Source organism: Geotrypetes seraphini, chromosome 3 (genome assembly GCF_902459505.1).
Source record: "Geotrypetes seraphini chromosome 3, aGeoSer1.1, whole genome shotgun sequence".
Lineage (NCBI taxonomy): Eukaryota > Metazoa > Chordata > Amphibia > Gymnophiona > Dermophiidae > Geotrypetes > Geotrypetes seraphini.
This window is the reverse complement of record NC_047086.1, coordinates 347270648-347292572: the sequence shown is the minus strand read 5'-3', so window position 1 is coordinate 347292572 and position 21925 is coordinate 347270648. Positions and strand designations below refer to the sequence as shown.

The 21925-nt window shown below is 43.7% G+C and overlaps 1 protein-coding gene across 13 annotated transcripts in view; it reads right to left on the bottom strand.

Annotated features, from left to right (window-relative positions):
• Nucleotides 1-21925, bottom strand: part of RCOR3 (REST corepressor 3) — a 220086-nt gene that overhangs the window by 143863 nt on the left and 54298 nt on the right. For all 13 annotated transcript variants that reach the window (XM_033938113.1, XM_033938112.1, XM_033938102.1 and 10 more), the window contains 2 exons: nucleotides 15804-15882; nucleotides 10783-11001 (listed from right to left, as the gene is read on the bottom strand). In XM_033938113.1, the coding sequence (XP_033794004.1) occupies nucleotides 10783-11001; nucleotides 15804-15882 (298 nt within the window). The remainder of the gene's footprint in view (nucleotides 1-10782; nucleotides 11002-15803; nucleotides 15883-21925) is intronic.

Sequence of the window (21925 nt, the reverse complement as noted above, 5' to 3'; positions counted from 1 at the left end):
GGTTTTTCCCCAACTGGCATGTGAAAAGTTGTAATAGCACTGAGATGGACTCTATCAGATGTAGATAATCCAACATCAATTCCACTGACAAGAAAGTTGGATCATGATGATGAAGGAGACACCAGGAAGAAAATCGAGTCCACTTTTGTTGATAACATTGAGTGGCTGGCTTCCTGGAGATGTCAATATCGCGAGAATTCGCGGGAGCCCTTAAGGAAGCCACTCAACACCCAGCAACAGTGCCAAATTGCGCTCCTGCTGGTGCTGCTCAGAGGCTGAAGAAACTCAATCTGTGGCAGCCATTTAGCAGCGGGGCAGGAGTTCAGAAAGCTTGCTCCTGCCCGCTGCACCTCCACTAGGAATCAGCAGAGGTATGAGGATAGGGCAGGGAGGAGGGGGGGCAGAGTCTGGCAGCAGCCTGAAAAATTCTGGGAGGGGGCGAATATAAACCAGGACCCCCATTTTTGGGCCAATTTATTGGCCCCAAAATCCTGGTTTATATTCGAGTATATACAGTAAATTAAAATTTAATATGAATTTGGAATAATTCATAAGACCAAAATGGTCTCATACCAGAAATATCAACTGTTGATAATTCATCTCTTTTGACATGTCTCATTTTCACATGAAATTTAAAATTAATGTCCTGTGTTTCGATGGAACAATAGAGCTATATTTTCTGGACTGAGCTCACAGCTACATTTTGCATCTAGTTTCAAGTTTTATTTTATTTTAATTTTTTATTGAGTTTAGAAATAATATACAAGATAACTCTTGCTAAAGAAATACAGATAGGAAAATCATAAGGTTTATTTAAACATAAATAGGAAAAAGATATATCTTCCTTAGACTACAATAAGGCCCTCCAGGAAAAGGAATCGGAAAATGGTGAAGAGAACTCTAAGGCAAACATTCAGGTATTGGCTTCACAGAACATTCCAACCTTATACTTTATTGTGTTGTAAGCGCTAAACTTCCCCTGTTGACAATTTCTTCATATCTATAAAAGCATGTAGTTGTTCGGGTGAGAAAAAAAAACATTTTGTCCACAAGTACTTTATAATACACTTAGAGGGGTAAGCCAAAAGAAAATTCCCACCCAGCTTTACTACTTCAACTCTCATAGCCAGAAATAATTTCCTGCGCTCTTGCGTCTGTCTAGTAACGTCTGGATAGATCCAGACTTTTTTCCCCATGAATGGTACTTGAGAATTGCGGAATATTGCCTAAGTAAAGCAGATATATCCTGTTCGAAAACAAAGGAAACAATTAAAGTGGCACGCTCTAAGGTCTCAGTTACTGAAGTCTCAAGAAAATCTGTAAGATTCAAAACTTCTGATGGATTCTGGACACCTTCATCCGGTGTGGCTCCCATGTTCTGTTTTAAGAGGAATATAGTATATACGATTAATTGGTGGAATACAATCAAGAATTTCCTGAACATTTCCATGGGAGTCACTCCTAATGATTTTGGAAAGTTTAGCAGGCGAGCATTAAGCCTTCAGTTATAGTTTTCCAATAGTTCAATTTTTCTGTTAAAAAGAATTTTGTCTTTAACCAATCCTGAGGATAAAGTTTGGAGATCTTCTACTTTTTCTTTCACCTGCTTAACCTCTGAAGTTAATTGCTGCTTAGTTCCTTCAAATTTTTCAGATAGAGATTTAACAGTACTCACAAGCGTTGTTAGCTCCTGAGAAAATTTGTCGACTGAAGAGTTGAGCTTCAAGACAGCATTCCAAATGCTCTCTAATATAACAACCGGAGATGATCTTGCTGGAGTGGAGGTTACCACCTTCCCTTCCAAATCTCATTGTTCAACCAGAACTTCCGCTGCTTCTGCCCCTGCAATTGGGATCTCCCTCGCGAGAGAAAGTTCGCTGGGGTCCCTCAACTCAGCTGCAGGATAGTCTGGGTGTGGTGGAGGCACAGCTGCCGGAGGGGAGAGAAAAATCTCCCAGTCCAAGACCTCGGGACCTCTTCCCCCCGAAGAAACGCCAGACATCCCTCCGACATTTGATATGGAACTCCCAGGTACGGAAACAAAGTCCAGAATTGAGCGCTCAGTAGGGGTCGGAGTCTGGGGTACAGGGGGATCAGTCCGGACCGTCCACTTACACTTCGAATGCGGCATTAGTTTTTAGAAATCGGAATGGACTGCTCTATAGATAGAAATTAGAGACACTGTCCCGGGGCTGACGCCATCTTGGATTCCTATCTCCGGGTGGTCTCAAGTTTTATTTTAGTTTGATGAATCGCTTATTTAGTTTTACTAAGCGAGATACAACATTAATTTTAAAAAAAGCATATATTTAAACAAATCGTTTAAAATTTAAAATAATGGGTTAAACCGACAGACTTAAAGACTAATCATTACACAAGGTAAAGAGGGACAGAACTACAATTCAATATTTTAAAGTACAAAAGAGAACCATAAAAGGAAAGAACATTAGAGAGGGAAAAATGGAAACCTGAAAGAAACTAAAGTAAAATTTGAACATAATTTACAGATTAAAAGCATCTTTAAAAAGGTAGCTCTTTAAGTTACTTTTAAAATGACTCAAATTATTTTCCTCTCTTACATGCTGAGGTAAAGTGTTCCAAAGTTGGAGCCATCACTGAAAACATGTCGTCGAGTTCCAATAATTTTCAGGGAGGGGACTACCATGAGCTTTTGATTAGTGGACCAGAGAGAACGCGACGTACTATAAGGGATAAGTAAATTATTAATAAATTGGGGTTCATTAGTGGAAAGGGTTTTAAATACTAGGAGTAAAATTTTAAAAGTAATACAGTGGTTAATTGGAAGCCAGTGAGATTTAGTCAGAAAAGGAGTGACATGGTCATATTTTTTACCGTTATGAATGAGTTTAACGGCAGTGTTCTGGATTATCTGAAAACGCTTCTTTTCTTTTTGCGTGACATTACATTACATTACGGATTTCTATTCCGCTTGTACCTTGCGGTTCTAAGCGGATTACATTGGAAGATAACTGGGCATTTCCAGGAAGTTACATTACATTGGGAGATAGCTGGACATTTCCAGGAAGTTACATTACATTGGAAGATAGCTGGACATTTCCAGGAAGATACATTTGAAGATAGTTGGACATTAATAAAGAATTACAGTAATCAAGTTTAGCGATAATTAGAGTGAATTAATATATTTAGTGATTTTGGTTCTAGAAACTTAGAGATAGAGCGAATCATTCTCACTCTATAAAAACAAGATTTTACAGTATTATTTATGTGCTCGTGGTAAGAAAATTTATCATTAAGACACCCAATATTTTTAATGATGTTACCAACTCCATGTTGATTTCCTGCTCATTATGAACATTCAATGCCAAAAACTTTTAGAGTTCATATGAATCAAAGCCCATGCTATTTGCCTTCAGCACCCTGTGTCTGTTACTATTGAGGGCTGGCTTCCTCCTACTACCCTGCTACATTTGTTTCCATTAGATTTTTTTGGGGTGGGAGGAAAGAAGTAGGACAAGACAGAAAAAAAAATTCTCCTCCTTTGTCCTCATGTTGTCTTGTGCTGTTCATACCATTTTTGCTGCTGCTTCTACCTTACTTCTTGGTTTAGTACCTTCTGTATTAGAGAGCTGCACGGGAACGGGGATGATGGGAATCCCGCGGGTTCCCCCTTCGGGTCACGGGGATCCCGTGGGGGTGCCCCCTAGGGTCACGGGGATCCTGCGGGGTTCCGATGCACTCGAGCCGCGAGGCTCGTCTTCTTTTCCCTACCTGCCCTACCGCAGCACACAGCCGATCGAAAGTCTTCCCCGATGTCAGCGCTGACGTCGGAGGGAGGGCTTAAGCAAAGCCCTCCCTCCCTCCGACGTCAGCGCTGACATCGGGAAGACTTCCGGTCAGCTATGTGCTGCGGCAGGGCAGGTAGGGAAAAGACCAACCGAGCTTTCCAAAAAACAGGGGCTTTGGACTATGAAGACTCTAAAGTGCTGTTGTTTAACAATTACTCCCTGCAAGTGGCTGCAAACTTATGTCACCGTTCTGCACGATCTTCACAATTGAGGCCTCCAATTCGCACTGGTGTTCTCGGCGAAGCTGCATGTGTGGCAGGATGGCAGGGCGATTACCCTTGCCAAGGTGAAGGAAGCCAGGGCAGTTATGGAGCGGCTTCCTGCCCAATTTACTGCTTTTGCAAGACCCTGTGCGGCCTGATGGACTTCTGTCTTTCCTGTGGGGAATGGCATGGACCTTGCCCAGGGAAGCCTTGCTGGGCACAGGGTTTTGGCCCTAGGGTTTGATCTTTGGCATCCCTGTTCCTGCCTGGGTCCCATGTTTGCTGTGGCCTGTTGGGGCTCCTACCGTCCTGACCCCTGTGCACCTGCATTTGCCTGTACTGTATGCTGTTGGCTGGAGGACCTCTGCAGGGGGCTGGGGGGCCTTCACTCTGTGAGAACTCCAATCTGCTTTGGCTATCTCTGTGAGAATGCCAATCTGCTTTGGCCCAATTTGACTGGGGTCTTGCTGGGCTCTCCAGTTTGGTTTTGCAGTTGTGTTCTTAGATGGGATGTAGAAATGTGTTGTTTTTTTGGCTGGGGAGGAGGTCCTCTCTGGGTGGGCTGGGGAAGTGCATATGGGATTGTATGCTGGGGGTATGGCTATGGTATGTCTGGTGTGGGAGGGTATGCCTGTGTATGTTTGTGGGGTGTGTGGGGAGGGTGGGTGTGAGTGGGATGAGGTACCGGGGGCATTGTGGTTGGTAGCATATACTCAATCTGCGGCAGAGTTTAGCTGGGCATCCAGATAGTCTGTGGTTATGGCTGATTTGAAAGTGACTATGTGGATGGAATCAAGTCTCCCATTAAGCGTTCACGGATATTGACTCATCTCAGGAAGCTGGGTACTGATATAGCATATTTGTAAGAGACCCACCTTTCTCAGATCGAGCATGCCTGAGTGGAACTTTACTCTTCTACCTTCAGTGGGAGGCAAAGAGGTGTTGCCATCTTAATGCATAAGAGATTGCCATCAGTGGTCGGTAAATCACGGCTCGCGAACCGCATGCGGCTCTTTATCCACTTGAGTGCGTTCATGGCTCAGCTTCAACCGCCGGTCCACAGAAATTTTCTGCCGGTCCACAGGGCTGGCACCTCCATCGGGCCCAAGAGATTGTTCAGTAGCCGCCAGTCTTCAGTGCGATCAATGCGGCATCTTTGCGCTGGCTCCCTGAGTGCTGCAGTGCACAAAGCCATAGGAAAAGGCATCTACCTGCGGCCTGCGCCTGACTCGGAAGCCTTCTCTCTGACGTCGCAAAATCAAAGGGAAGGCTTCCAGATGAAGTGTGGGACACGCGCGAGGAGCCGCTTCCAGATGAGGTGTGGGACATGTGCGAGGAGCCGCTTCCCACAGCTTTGTGCAATGCAGCACTCAGGGAGCCAGCCCGAAGACCCTGCGTTGATCGCACCATGGACCAGCCTGAAGCTAACACAGGGGGGCAGGTCAGAAAGCAAGACACATGGAGGGAGACAAGACAACAACAGTAGAGGAAATGCTTTTATTTAGTGATTTTGCATCTGCTGTCTGTTCAGGAAGAAATGCATTTGTTTGGTTTTCTCTGGGGGTTGTACTGCTTGAAGAGTCTTGCATCTTAGGGTTTGTTTGAATATTAGTACTTTTAGTTTTTGGTCCTGCATTTGCATGGGGCTATCTGTTTTCTGGTAGAAATGAATGTTGAAAAGCATACAGTGTGCTTTCTGTATTTTAATTTTGTGGTTAACAACTAAGTGTTGTAAATACGATTATATTATGTGTGTGTATATATGAAAAATGGATGGAAAAAATGGTGTTACAATTAGTACTATTTGGGGGTGGGGTCTAGGGTGGAGATTGGGTGGAGATGGGAAGGTTGGTTGGCCCGGCGCTTCAGCATCCTCTTTACGGGGAAGGGAAGCAGGGAAAACTCAGAACTTGGCGGCGGCCTGTTCCCCGATTGCGGCAGCAGTGGTAGCCTGTTTCCTGGTGGTGGCAGCCTGTTCCCCAATGGCGGTGGCTTGGGAGGGCAGGGCGAAAGAAAGAAATGGGGGCAGGGAGAGAGAAAGAAAGGGGCAGGGTGAAAAAGAAAAAGTTGGGGGAGAGAATGAAGTCTGGACCAACTTCATGGAAAAATAAGTCTCCAGACAACAAAGGTAAAAAACAGAATTTATTGACAAAAATACGTTAGCTTTGGGAAATGTATATAGCAGATGTCTTTGTATCGTGTTCATAAGAAAAGGAAATACATTTCTGGTTTTATTTCTACAGTGTTGAAGTACTTGCTGACCCTTGTTGTGACTGGTGGGGATCCCCAAGCACCGCCAGCAGAGGACCTCCTCTAGAGACGGCCAGAACTCCCCTCCACCAAGCACAGCAGTTGCTGGCAACATCCATGAGCCACTGAGGTGCCAGCATCTGTGACTCAGGGACGCTACTGCTGCCTGCCAAGCTGGCAAAAGGGACCCCCGACCAACTGCAAAGGAAGTCCTCAGCTGACAGCTTGGGGGGTTCTCATCAGCTGAGTATTTATATTTTATATTTACATTAGAGGCTCTGGTAGAAACCCGTTTACAAAGTATGTATTCTTCCCAATTAATATTTCCAAATTAATAAAGTCTCTTTGCTTATTTGTAAATGGGTTTCTACAAGAGCATAAGTAGCATAATTAAATGAAATAACTATTTCTGAAGTTTATAGGGACGGGCGGGGACAGAGGTGATTCCTCACGGGGACGGGTGGGGACAGAGGGGACTCCTCGCGGGGACGGGTGGGATTTCTGTCTCCGCGCAACTCTCTATTCTGTATATTGATGCCATTATACCAAATTTGTCCAGAGTACAGTTCTCTCTTCCAAAAGGAGTACTAGCATATGTTCTAGTGCTGGATGAGATTTTAGGACAGATTCAACTAAGAGGGATTGATGTTGTAGTTGAGGTTTATCAAACCCTGGACATGCTTGGACTCTATAAGATAGTCCAGTTTTTTAGGAGCCACAGACACAAGTAGAGCTGTTTCCCAATTCTGAAATAAGGTATCCTTCATTAGATGATGGAAGGGAAACTTTAAGAAACCTTCAGAGTCTGTTCAAAATCCAAAGCATCATACAACTCTGCTTTTGGTTGAGATTCAGATCCCATTTTCACTGGTAGGTCATGTACTATTTGGGTTATTCCATGTCAAGTGATCAAGGGCTCCCTGCATGACCATCACGGATTTTGATAAAACTTTACGCACAAAGTCCCATATGTATCAAACGAACTTTGGTAAAGTTTTAGTTTCGCCTGTGGAATATTCGTGGAGATATAGTCATTTGTTTGACCCCATACTGCAATGACATACAGTACGACAGTGACATTCTGACAACTTTGAGACACAATATCTCACGAGCTATGTTTCCAAAAAAACTGAAACTTAGCTACCCTGCACAACTTTTGGAGCTCTATTCAGTGCTACCAATAATAATTTTTGTCGAGCACTGAGTGAATGGCTGAATTACAGTAAACTTGGCTGAAAAAATTAGTGCTCCAAAAAAAGTCAAAGTTTGACATTACTTAGCTCCCACAATAATTGAGTAATAAATGCGAAATTTGGCGCATGTCTCAGTACAACGTTGTTTTCAAAAGTACGATTTCAACCTTCAAGCTCTTTCCATTAGTTTACAAATTAAGTGTAAAGTTGCTAATTTGTGTAAAAAGGCCAAAAATAGGGTATTTCAGCCTGCTTTTACAGAAAAAAACCTTTTAGAAACTCTTTCAAATCAGTCTCATTAGAAAGAGCATATTTCAAACCCCCTAGAAAAGTGGGCTTCATTTTTCAACGCAGGTTAACAATGCCCGAAAAAGGGGGACAAAGTTGGGAGATGTCACCATGGCAACGGCCTACGTTTCAACTTACAATTATGTCACTTTTCACACTGTTTTTCCCTGTTTATTTTTACTCAAGCTTTGGGTAGAATTATAGTGTTCTTAATTAATGATTATTCCTAACTAGAAATTGAGGTGATAATTTTGTTGCATGCAGATCACAAATTACAACTTGTTTTCTTTTTCAGATCCACATTATTATTAATTCAGTTTAAAATGGATGCCAACTAATCGATGCCAACAAAGTGGACTTCACTTCGGCTTGGGAACCATATAAGATACCCAATTTAGGCTTGGGAACCTAGGATAAGACACCTTAATCATTGGCTTTGGAACCAGAAAGATATCAACAAAAGGCTTTGGAACCTTGATAAAGAAACCAAATGCGAGGCTTGGGAACCTGGACGAAGTGGCCCACCCGTGGCTGGTATTGCACAGCTATTGGGCGTGACCCTTATGGCGATGGGGTTGCCAGTTCAAACTCTTGAACTGGTAGTGACAATGTCACCATGGACCAACGCAATAGAGTAGTAGTAATACTACGTCAATACAAAACTGTAACTTTAAAAATGACAGAACTATGTTGAAATAGAGGTTGTTGCCATGGCAACGTCTCCCAACTTTGTCCCCCTTTTTCAGCCATTGTTAACCTGCGTTGAAAAATGAAGTCCACTTTTCTAGGGGGTTTGAAATATGCTCTTTCTAATGAGACTGATTTGAAAGAGTTTCTAAAAGGTATTTTTCTGTAAAAGCAGGCTGAAAATACCCTATTTTGGGCCTTTTTACACAAATTAGCAACTTTACACTTAATTTGTAAACTAATGGAAAGAGCTTGGAGGTTGAAATTGTACTTTTGAAAACAATGTTGTACTGAGACATGCGCCAAATTTCGCATTTATTACTCAATTATTGTGGGAACTAAGTAATGTCAAACTAACTTTTTTTGGAGCACTAATTTTTTCAGCCAAGTTTACTGTAATTCAGGCATTCAATCAGTGCTCGGCAAAAATTGTTATTGGTAGCAATGAACAGAGCTCAAAAAGTTGTGCAGGGTAGCTAAGTTTCAATTTTTTTGGAAACAGCTCGTGAGATATTGTGTCTCAAAGTTGTCAGAATGTCATTGTCGTACTGTATTTCATTGTGGTATGGGGTCAAACAAATGGCTATATCTCCACAAATATTCCACAGGCGAAACTAAAACTTTACCAAAGTTCGTTTGAGACATGGTGGACTCTGCATATGAAGTTTCATCAAAATCCGTGATGGTCATGCAGGGCACTTTCCAAGAATCTGATCACTTGACATGGAATGACCCATTTGGCATATGAATCTGATAAATGACAATTACTCTGGTGTGGTGGAGACTTATGTCTAGGAGGTGGAGGAGAAGATCAGGGGTAATACCATAAGATTCTGGTGTAGAGTGTTCTGGATCCGAGTATGTAGGATCCAAGAGATCTGAATCATAGACTGTTCTTTTTCAAGACAAGGCACATTTAGAGCCGTGGTTTTTTGATCAGGAATGGTACCGACAGGAAAATCTATGACTGCAGTGCCTGGAAGAACTCCAATCGGTGTCTCGGTACCTATCTAATGTGGAGCAAGAGGAAGAACTGTGATGGCTATGACTAATGAAAAGCTCTTTACCAGAGACCTTGGTGGAGCGATACTCGGGCTGGGACGGTAGCAATGGAGAAGAGGGAGGAACCAGGGCTCCCTTTGAAATATCTCTAGAAGTTGCTCCTGTAAGGAATGCACCGGTACCATTGTCATCAATATCGATGCTTTTGTCGAATTATACTTAAGACTTCAATGGCGAAGGTGGAGACATCGTTGATAGAACAGATCGAAAAGTTTCTCCTGCTGAATAAACTGAGCCTTCAAAGAACACTTTTTAAGAGCGGTATAGCGGGAACAAGCGTCGATCCAATGTTCAGGACCAAGACACTGAAGGCACAAATTATGTAGATTAGAATTAGATACAAGGTCTTAGCACTCATAGAGATAGTTGAGTGAATGACCCTGAAAATCGATCAATGCAGTTGGCCTGCTGAGAGGCTGAGAAGAGCCCGAAGGCCTCAAGATAGAAATGGTACTCTCCCTTAAAATTATTGCATTTTAGTCTAAGGAAAATAATGAAGAAAAAATTGCATGTCTGGAGACACTCCAAAACACAACTATTTAGCTCCATGGAAGACTAAAAACTGATGGTCCCGTGATCCAATGTCAGGCGGGAAGGCACTTGCGAGACTTCTAGTTAAAGTGACAGTACACTTTTGCACTGTCCATACTGGGCTCCGTGGATGACGTCACCTATCTGTGAGAATATGCTACCTGTTTGTCCTGGGATAAAATGTTTTAGGGCATATCACATATGATAATGCTGCCTATGCACAAGTGGCACATATAAAACTTTCTAGAGATATTTGTATAAATTTGTGCCTGTGTAGCTTGTAGATCTGATAAAATGTTTTACAGCATATCACATATGATAATGTTCTCTAAATCTGTGTATTACTTTACATAGATATCTATATATGAAATTACATGGAAAGCACCACACTGAATAATTGTCAAATGAAAGGTTTTTTTTGAGATGGAGAATTATTCTTTTGTATATGGGTCTGTGTTGGGTGGATAGTGGAAATATTGTTGCTGTTAATATGAAAACTAACTAGAATAAATTTGTTCATGATCTTCCTTCGCCTACTTCTTTTGCATCATTTTTTCCTATACTGACAAAATCTAAAATGACACTTTAGTCCACATTTGTTTTCTTCCCTTGGAAACCTGTTCTCCATCTTCTGGTACTTATGGAAATGTTGTAGACTTTACAAATGATAAAATGAACCACTTTTCAATTTTGCTTGAAGCACAGGACATGAAAATATTAAAATCAAAACTCCAAAGATACCTGTCGCTTTAAAGAAATTAACTCCATATCTAGTTGTCGGAGAATTGTAGTTGCTGCAGTGGGGCTACACGAAACTGCTACTACATCTTCTTTGGACAGATACATTCCTTTGGGTGGACGGCATTTGGAACGCTGAGAATGATGCCGATGCTGTAAATTTTGATAATCTCTCCTACCAAGCCCAATCTTACTTGTCTGAATGCATTGCTCAGTAGTGCCCTAAAGCAGCAGAAGAAAAAAGGCATATCATTAACACTTTGTGCTTGTTCCCATCAAATCAATAAATGCTTTAAATACAAATGCAATGTTTTAAACCCTATCTCAAGTTCCAAAAGATTTAGTCAGGTTGTTATACACTAAAATGTTAGAAGTACATTATTCACTTCATAATTTTTCATTTATAGCATATACCCTAAGTCTCTCTTCTGAGATGCCAAAACTTTAGTACATTTTAAACTAGCTATTGTAGAATCCTGGTCAGATACCACCATTCAGTACACTAAAGAGAGAGAGAGAAAAAGAAAACATTTTTAGGGTGAGCCCAAGATTAATCTAGTCACATCCTACAGTCGCTGTGCTCATGACCCAGAAATTTCTTCAGCAACTCTTTTTTTTCACTTTTACTTTCACTGTTAATTTGGAGAGGAAGAGCCACCTGCCAGAATAATATCGTGCACGCATTAGCTCCTAGTAATCCTTGTTTATCCTCCAAGATAGCGTACGTCAGTGGCACTTCCTCCTTTTACAGTCAGAATTGACAAAAAATAAGAGAGAACACAGCAACAAGTAAATTATGGCATATAAAAGACTCCCCCCCAGTCTATCCAGCCTGCCCAACAAGGTGGCTAGAGCTGTGTCCAGTGTAGTGCTGTCTGATTCACAATTCAAATCAATTCAGATTCAGTTTGGCTGAATTTTTTTTTTTAATTGGACTCACCGATTCAGGCAAAGCAAGATGGGGTGGAGCAGTCCACCCTGGGTGCAGACCATAAGGGGGTGCTCCCAGGGTTGGCGTCCAAACTTCTTCCCTTTCCCACAGCAGCCTTCGCCTGGTGTTCACCCAAATGAGGGGGCGGGAGATATGAAAAGTAAGGAGAGGAGATGCCAGAATATGGGGTTGACTGGAGGGGAGAAGGGCTGGTGGGAAGGGGGGAAAGAGAGAGTATGCTGGCCACATGGGGTGGAAGGGGATCTGTAGGGGAAGGGAGAGTGTGTACTGGACCCTTGCAGGTGTGCTGAACCTACAGGGAGGAGGAGAGAGAAGGGAAAGCAAAGTTGCTTACCTGTGATAGGTGTTCTCCGTACACAGCAGGGGGATGCAGCCACACTTGTTGGTGAAGTCCTCTGACTGGCCAGTGTCTCAGTGCCCTTCCCTAGCTATAGTAAGCTTTAAGCTTACTGAGCATGTGCAGGGTGCCCTACTCCTAGAGCCTCCTCCCCTCATCCTGTCAGTTTTGTCTCTAGCAAGAGAAGAGTCAAGAAGAGGTGATGGAGGGCAGGCATGTGTGACTGCATTCCCCTGCTTTCTATGGAGAACACCTGTTACATGTAAGCAACTTTGCTTTCTTCAGAGACAAGCAGGGGATATGCAGGCACACTTGTTGGTGAGTCCCAAACTGCAAAAGGCATATGGGAGGTGGAAACAGTCTATAAAGCAAATAGGTTACACAAGACCGATTGACCAAAACGAACATCCTGAGCTAAACTTTGGTCCAAACAATAGTGCTTTGTGGTGCTTTGTGAAAGTATGCACTAAAGACCAGGTTGCTACTTTGCAAATGTCTTGATTTGGGATTGACTTCAAGTTCGCTATTGAAGCAGCTGTAGCTCGCAGTTTATGTGTCCCAATTGAATGAACTAGGGGGCTGAATCTGAGCTTTTGTGCAGTGTGTAATCCATGACGAGATTTCTCTTTTTGTCACTGGTTGACCACAGGTAGCTAAATTGTAGGAAATGAATAGTTGGCTAGATTTACAGAGATGAGAAGTTGCCCTGAGGTAAAAAAGAAGAGCTCATCTGCAATCTAATGTATGAAGGTGCTCTTCTGCCCTGAATGGGTGTGGAGGTGAAAAAAATGATGGTAAAATGATATTTTTGTTAAGTTGGAAGTCCAAAACCACTTTGGGAAGAAATTTAGGATGAGTCTGTAACTGCAGCTTATTTGGAAAAAATTGAAAAAAAAAAAAAAAAAAGGATAATGCATCACTAAAGCTTGAAGCTCACTAACTCTTCTAGCTGATTTGAACGCTATAAGAACAACTGTTTTCCAGGAAAGGAAAGAGAGATGCAAGACTACATTAAGGTCCCAGGATGGTGGAGGATCTCTCAATGGAGAATCTAAGATTAATTAAGACCTCTCATAAAACAAGAAATGAGAGGGATAGCAAAACTGGTTTACCATGCACCAATGAGTGGTATGCTGAGATGGCTGACAAATTTAAGTCTTACAGAGTTTGTTTTGAGGCCAGAGTTTGACAAGTGTAAGAGATATATGAAGATATAATCCAGTGGACACTGAAGAGGTTCTTGACCTTGAGCATGTGCCCATAGGGAAAAATGTTTCCATTTAGCTGATAAGATTTTCTAGTGGCAGGACGCCTTGCTACAAGCAGAACTGACTTCACTGATTGCGCGAAAGGAAGGTTGGTTAGGAGTGAACTCTCAATTTCCAAGCTGTGAGACCGAGACTGCGGAGATTGGGATGCAGCAGTTGGCCATCCTACTGAAAGAGAAGAGAGGGATAGTCTCCCAAGGGAATTGGAGGAACATCCATTAGATCCAGGAGCAGTGGATATCATATCTGTCTGGGCCATTTGGGTGCAATGAGTATGATTCGCGCTTTATCTGTGAAAACTTTCTGCTGCACTCTGGAAATAAGGGGAAACAGTGAGAAAGCATAGAGAAGATTGTGTCCCCATGGAATGGAAAAGCATCTCTTGCTATTGCTCGTGGAGCTGGGCATAGAGAACAAAACAGGCTACAATGATTTGAGAAGCGAAGAGATCCACTTGTGGAGCTCCCTACAGCTGGAAAATATCTCGTAGGACAGCAGGATTCAGGGTCCATTCGTGAGTTTCATTGAGTTTCCTGCTGAGAGAGTCTGCCAGGACATTGCGTTCCCCTGGAATATAGACTTCATGAAAGTCCACTTGAAGAGAAAATAGTATAGTTCCATCGACGGTAGGCTTTCCTGCAAAACCGGAGGGATCCCAAACCCCCCTACTTATTTATATAAACACTGCCACCGAGTATGTCCGAATGAGTATGTTTCTTTTGGAAATCCATGGATGGAAGGCCTAAAACAAAACACACTGTGGGGTGGTCTACACCACGAAGGCAGTCCTACCTTCCACAGCAATGGACCTAGGTACCACAAAAGTCAGTGGATATGGATCAAAGCAGTGGAACCAGGCCCTGGACTCCAGGAGTTAAAATATGAACTTTTATTGGTGTTCAAAACAAATCAATATCACAATGAAATAAGAATCCAACAGGTGCCAACAGAATAAAAACATTAAAAAAAATAATGAATGGGAATATGAGTGTATGCATCCGGTCTGCACTGGAACGGGGATTGTGGGAATCCTGCGGGGATCCCCCCCACCCCTCACGGGACTCCTGCAGGGATGGAACCAAGGTTCCCAAGGCCTGGAAAGAGAATTAGTAGAAGATAGATAAAAGCAGAAACTGGGACCAAGATGATGGAAAAACAAAATGTCCCACTAGCTACAGCAAAGATGTTCATTTTGAGGGGGGGGGCTAAGCTCAAAGTGGGAGGCCCAGCCCCCTCTCATTGTTATGTCACCAATTATGTTTATTACAAAATGAAGTAATTGCTGAGTTTGTTTTGTGGTTTCCAGTTCAGTTTTGGCACATTTTTCTTATACAACCATTATCCCAAAAGTGCCTCTCTCAATTCAGCTTTAAATGATTTTGATGCTGTACTGTTTGATTCTTTATTCATTGCTGCATTAAAAACCATTTGTGGATCTTGGAAAGACCTCTCACAAGTTATTTATGCCAGATGGTGGAACCAGATTTGTTTGCTCTATAGATATGAGCTTTAAATTGCCCAAAAAAATCCAACTCTCATTTCTTTTAACAAGAAATGGTCGACCCTACAATCACATGATCTAATGTCTATTCTAATTCTTTCCAGTGATGTATGCATCTCTTATTTCTGTTCACTGTTATTTGTTTATATTGTATTTTATTGTTGGTTTAAATAAACTAAGACTTAAAAAAAAAAAAATCAAAACTGTCAGAAGTAATTGCTGCTTTTTATGTGGGGGGGGGGGGGGGGGGTGGGACGGGACGACGACGACAACAGAGGAGATTCCTGGCAGGGTCGGGCAGGGATGGAGGAGATTTCTGTCCCCACGCAACTCTCTAGTCTAGGGTGGCTAACCAATTGTTTTGTTTCAGTAATGGAAGAATTGCTGGAAGGGAGATTATTCTGAACTTTTCCCTCCTGAGGCAGGCATTGAGAGGTCTGAGATCGAGGATCAGGCGAGACTTTACGTCTTCTTGGGAATTAGGAAAATTTTTAAATAAAACCCCTGATTTATTTGAAGGAGTGGTATCTTTTCTATAGCATTGTTCTGGAGAAGAAGAAATAAATCCATCATCCTACTTATATGCACATGTTTATACCAAATCAATTGTCCTAGGTATATACACATGTAATACTAGGTTTACTCTTGCAGCCAAATACACCATACACATTTATTTTTTTTTTATCAGATTGTACAGACACCACTTCTCATCGTTCTTCTTGTACAGCTACCTCTCTGAACTCAATACACTGTATCCCTTGTTCAAATAAGAGCCTGAGGGGAAATGAGTGGAGAATCACCAGTGTTACATATTCATACTAATGCATTCATTTACAAATTCAAAAACGATTTATATCAAGTAATTAGAAATAACTATATAGCAACACACAGCTTAACACTGTGCTTAAACAGTGAACATTATGAAGGTCTGCTTTAAGTTTACATTTAGTCAACAAAATTTATTACCTCCTTTTTTGTATCCCTTTTAGGATCATAATCACTATCATTCCCATCTTTCTGATTGGTTGCTTCAACTTCCTCATCACTGATAACAAAAACAGACATTTCAAATTTGGTCCAACTTGTATTTCTAATACAGAATAATATATGGTGAAATACGAGATTATTCACAATTTCCTAGCTAATCTTCCCGATAGAATTTACAGCAATTCACTTAGGCAGTAGCCTCATTCTGATTCTCTGCTCTACACTGCATCACATCAAGGGTAATTTACTATTTTAGTCCTTGGCTTTTATAATTCCCATTCTCACCAACTTCAATATAAGTCAATGATAAGTTTTAAGAAATTTAAGATAGACCCCCCCCCCCCCCAAGTTTGAGACCCACAGGTTCAAGGGCATCCTAGCTCAGCCAGAATAAGGCTCCCAATTGGAAGATTAGGTTCTTATCTCAATCTTCTTTCCAGTAGAAAAGTACAAGTCCTGAACCTGTGGGTGGTGCATCTTCACCCACAAGGATTACAGAAGGTTATCAATTACATTTTCAATTCCGCCTCCCTATATCACTGGGCACTGCCCTCTCTCCTCCGTTTGTACCAAAGCAGAGATAACCCCTGAAAAAGGAGAAAACAACAAGGAGGGGCACAGAGAACTCCCAGACCACATACTTATAATCTGCTCTTCAAGAAAGCACAACTCGTTAACAAATCTAATCTAATCCTGCATTTCTGAGTTGCACTATGCCTAAATAGGCTCAAGGCAGCTTACAATATGATGAATTACAGATGTATATGCTACATTATATTATAGCAGTTTGAGGAGGACCGAGTTACGAACAGATTAACAGGGAAGGGAGGATTGAGGTTTCATAACTGTACAAAAAATAAGGAGTGGAATTGTCTTAATGAGACTGGTGAACACAAGCTATTATGAAAATGTCCTTTTATTCGTCCAATGGTTCAAATGACTTTATTCATCCAGTAACTCTGATTCGACATGTACATGTTTCGGCCAAACTGGCCTGCTTCAGGAGTCTAGAGAGTTTTCTGGGTAATACCAGATGATATTTTGAATAATAAATGGATATTGAAGTCAGTGCTATGATACAGAATTTTTTGCAACAATGCTGTTGGAGCCAAAAGTTCTGGGTGTTCTGAAGTCATTAACCGCTTGTGGGGGGTACGCTGCATTGTGCGGGTCTCCCGCCCCCTTCCTCCCCAATGTGGAGCCACTGCCTTTCGCCACCACCGCTTCCAGGTTTCTATTTGTAAACAGATCTCCTTCCTGCCCTCTTAAGCTGCATGCCCCCCCCCTTTGCCGAAGATGACCCAGAAGGCTTCCTTCCGATGTCAGAGTTGATGTTGGAGGGAATCTTTCCAGATCAGTTGGAGATCCCAGTTACCTCAACAGTCCTCCTTCTAGGTGGGTTGCTCTTTCCTGCCTTCAGCCGCACTTGTTCTTTGCAGAGGGAAGGCTTGCGGGTCAGCCAGGTGCAGTGTGCAAGAGCCACTGCCCGCATCCCTGCAAAGAACAAGTGTGGCTAAAGGCAGGAATGAGCAGCCCAGCTGGACGGCCCTGAAGGGAAGAAGGGAGAAAGGAGGAGGGGGTGGCGGGGAAGGAGAATTGGACATGGGAGGAGCATGAATTTGGGACAAAGGCTGGAAGGCAGGGAGGAGCACGAACTCGTGACACAAGAGAGGCAGGAAGGGGCACTAACTTGGGACATAAGAGGGAAGGAGGGAATAGAAAGGGATAATTGTTGGGTGTGTGTGTGAGTGAGGGAAAGATGGTGCACTTGGGGAAAAGAAGAAAGAGGAAAATTGTTGAGCAGAGAGAGGGTTGTGGTAGAGATGCATGGAGAAGGATGAGGGAACAAAGGGATAGACTAAAGGGGATGCAAGTGGGAGGAATGTTGGGACATAGTTATGGAAGGAGAGGTACTGGAGAGGGGTGATAGGATAAATGTTGGGTATGGGGCTGGTGAGTAGTGGTGAAAAATGATGCACATTATGAGAGAGGGATAAATGTTGGATGTGGTAGTAGGAGTGGGAGAGATGCACCCTGGATTTCTCTCTCTCCCCACTCCCCTACAGAGGGGGAGGGGATCATAGAACCCCTGGAGAGATGAAGGCAGGGAGATGGGCACGGGGGAAGTACTAGAAAGGGATGTATAGGCAACGGAGAAGGGAGATGCTGAACATACATGAGGAACAATACATACAGAGATAGAAGATGGATGGTGAGCATGGAGAAAGAAGAAATGTCAAATGGTCAGGAGACCCTGGCAAGTGAGTTAAGAGAAGACAAAAGAAAACAGAGACCAGTGCCTGAGACCAACATGATTTGAAGAATAAAATGAGAACAAGAGAGAAAAAATAATTTATTTTACTATTTTGTGATTAGAATAGATCAGATTTGAAATATGTATCCTGCTAGAGCTGGTGTTAGACATAACTGGGGACCACAAAGCCCAAGCCATGATTTTTTAGCTTCCAGCTGGCTTAGGGCTCTCTCTGACCAGTTGCCCTAGTTGCACTCTCCTAACACTATTCCTGTCATGTATGACTGCGGTATTCTTTTAACATGATTTTTCTGTGTAGCATCCTATATAATAAAACCTTACCAGCACAGGCACTTTTAAAACTGCGTGATCCCTGCCGCTGTGATTTCTGATCCGTGGCCATGTTCCATTTTAGAACACGGCGGCAGGGATTACTCTAGCCACTCCCCTCCTCCCGCCCTCACTCACCAACCGCTAGAGGAAGCACAGGCAAGCTCTCTCCCTGCCCGCGTCCTCGCCGCCCCGATTGGTGTTGGCGGCGGCTGCCGGAAGGAGGGCTTCATGGAGCGCTGCCGCCCGCCAACACCTTCACAGTCTCCTGAGCTGCACCCTCGCCACCCCGATTGCCAGCCGCGGTGGCCACCGCTGCGCTCAGGGTGAAACTACTTCCATCTTCACGGTTCCGGTGCATGCAGGCATGTCAGTGGTGGCGAAGGAGGGTATCGTGCGACGCAGGCGGGGATTGGAAAGGGTAAGGGAGCCGTCCAGAAATGAGTCAGCGGGGGTTGGGTTGGGAGGGGAGAAAAGCGATCTGCCTCGGGTGCGTCAAGGCCTGGCTTCTTCGGGCAGCAGCAGCGTTTACAATTCGCTGCTGTTGCCGGCTTCAGACCTTCCTCTCTGGCTGATCCTGCCTACTTTCTGTTTTCATGAAGACCCGACCCAACAGAGAGGAAGACCTGAAGCTGGCAACAGCAATGAATTGTGAATGCTGCTGCTGCCCGATGAAGTTAAAGGAGGAAAGGGAGCAGAGGGGGAGAGAATGGCATGGAGGGAAGAAGAGATGGCAGGGCATGGAGGGAAGGAGGAATGTATGCCAGACCAAGGGAAAAGGAAGGGGGAAAGGAAGGAGGAGATGCCATATGGAACAGAGAGAAAGAGAGAGGGCGGACACTGGATGGAAAGAGAAGAGAGGGCAGTGAATGGAAGGGGCAAGACAGAGGGTGAACAATAGATAGAAGGGGTAGGGAGAGGAGGAACAAACACTGAATGGAAGTGTGGGGGAGAGGAGGGACAACTGCTGAATGGAAGTCTGAGGGACAGGGGAAGCAGATGTTGGAAGAAGTGGGGAGGAGAAAGAAAAAAGGGCACATGCAGGATTGAGGGAAGAGGATAGAGTTAGAAATAAAGATAGACAGACAGGGGGGCCAGGGAGAGACAGACAGAAAGAATGACAGACGGTTCATAGACAGTGGAGCGCAAGATGTCAGCGCGCTGACAATCCAGCACCGACAATTCGACGCAAGACAGAAGCGTGCGGGGGAAAAAGTAATTTTTAAAGAGCTCTGACAGGGGGTTTGGGGTGGCAACCCCCCCACTTTATTGGTTAGTGTTCGCGCTGCTGTTGGAGGGGGTTCAGGGGGTTGGAAACCTCCATTATAGCGAAAACGGAACTTTTTCTGATTTTGGGGGGGAAAGTTCCATTTTCTCTATAATGTGGGGGGTTTCACCCCCCCCCCCGCAACGGCAGCGCAAACACTAACCAATAAAGAGGAGGGTTGCCCCCCACCCCCAGTCGGAGCTCTTTAAAAATTATTTTTATCCCCGCGCGCTTCTGTCTTCCGCCAATTTTCCTGATTATCCTGTCACCATGACAGACAGACAGCATCCAAGCTTTATTTTTGTATGTAAATGTGTAACTCGTCCTGGATAAGGGCAGGGGATAAATAAACAAACAAACAAATAGAAGGGATCAGACAGTTTGCGGGGACAGGGCAGGGGCCAAAAATTTTCCCCCAGTCATTCTCTAGTTTGGACAAAGAAATGATCTGAAAGTTGGAAATCATTTGTCACTTCCAGAATAAGAACATAAGAAGTTGCCTCCGCTGGGTCAGACCAGAGGTCTATCGCGCCCAGCAGCCCGCCCCCGCGGCGGCCCATCAGGTCCATGACCTGTAAAGTGATTTTTGTCTGAAACCCTTCATTCCCCGGTTCCCTTCTATCTATTAACCTTCCCTCAATCCCCGAGTCCTTCAGGAATTTATCCAATCCCTCCTTAAAACCCCTTAATGTACTCTGTCCTATCACATCCTCCGGAAGCGCATTCCAGGTGTCCACCACCCTCTGAGTGAAAAAGAATTTCCTAGCATTGGTTCTGCACCTGTCCCCTTTCAATTTCTCCGAGTGCCCCCTTGTTCTTGTGGTTCCCAATAGGCTGAAGAATCTGTCCCTCTCCATCTTCTCTATGTCTTTCATTATCTTGAATGTCTCTATCATGTCTCCTCTGAGTCTCCGCTTCTCCAGGGAGAAGAGCCCCAGTCTTTCTAACCTGTCTGCGTATGAAAGGTTTTCCATACCTTTTATCATTTTTGTCACCCTTCTCTGAACCCTCTCAAGTATCGCCATGTCCTTCTTTAGGTACGGTGACCAATATTGAACACAGTACTCCAGGTGCAGGCGCACCATCGCACGATACAGCAACTTCTTTCGCTCTGGTTGTAATACCCTTCTTAATAATACCCAACATTCTGTTTGCTTTCTTTGAGGCTGCTGCGCACTGTGCTGTTGATTTCATTGTTGTATCCACCAGCACACCCAAGTCTTTTTCAAGGTTACTTTCCCCTAGTACTAACCCCCCCATTTTGTAGCTGAACATCGGGGTTTTTTTCCCTATATGCATGACCTTGCATTTCTCTACATTGAAGTTCATCTGCCATTTGTTCACCCACTCCTCCAGTTTGTTCAGGTCTCTTTGTAGGTCTTCACATTCCTCCACGGTTCTAACCCTGCTACAGAGTTTAGTGTCATCCGCAAATTTTATAACTTCACACTTCGTCCCTGCTTCTAGGTCATTTATAAATACATTGAACAGCAGCGGTTCCAGTACCGACCCCTGCAGAATACCGCTCGTGACCCTCCTCCAGTCCGAGTAGTGTCCCTTCACTCCAACCCTTTGTTTCCTGCCTGCCAACTAGTGTTTAACCCATCTGTGTACGTCCCCTTCCACCCTGTGGTTCCACAGCTTCCTTAGTAGCCGCTCATGGGGTACCTTGTTAAAGGCCTTCTGGAAGTCGAGATAAACGATGTCTATGGGTTCCCCTTTGTCCATCTGGCTATTTATCCCTTCAAAGAAGTGCAGTAAGTTCGTTTGGCACGATCTTCCTTTGCAGAAGCCATGTTGGCTCGCTTTCATTAGTCCATTTTTTTCTATGTGCTCACAGATGCTGTCTTTTATCAGTGCTTCTACCATCTTGCCCGGAACTGAAGTCAAGCTTACCGGCCTGTAGTTTCCCAGGTCACCTCTCGATCCCTTTTTAAAGATAGGTGTAACATTTGCTATTTTCCAGTCTTCCGGGATCTCCCCAGTTTTCAAGGATAAGTTGCAAACTCGGAGTATTTCCGCTATTTCGTTTCATAGTTCTTTTAATACCCTTGGGTGGATTCCGTCCGGGCCCAGTGATTTGTCGCTTTTCAGTCTATCTAATTGTTAGAGGACATCATCATGGCTTACTTCTATTGTCGACACTTTTTCTTCTTGGTCTCCATCGAAGATCTCTTCGGGTTCTGGTACATTGGATGTGTCCTCGTTTGTGAAGACTGATGAGAAGAACTTGTTTAACCTATCAGCTAC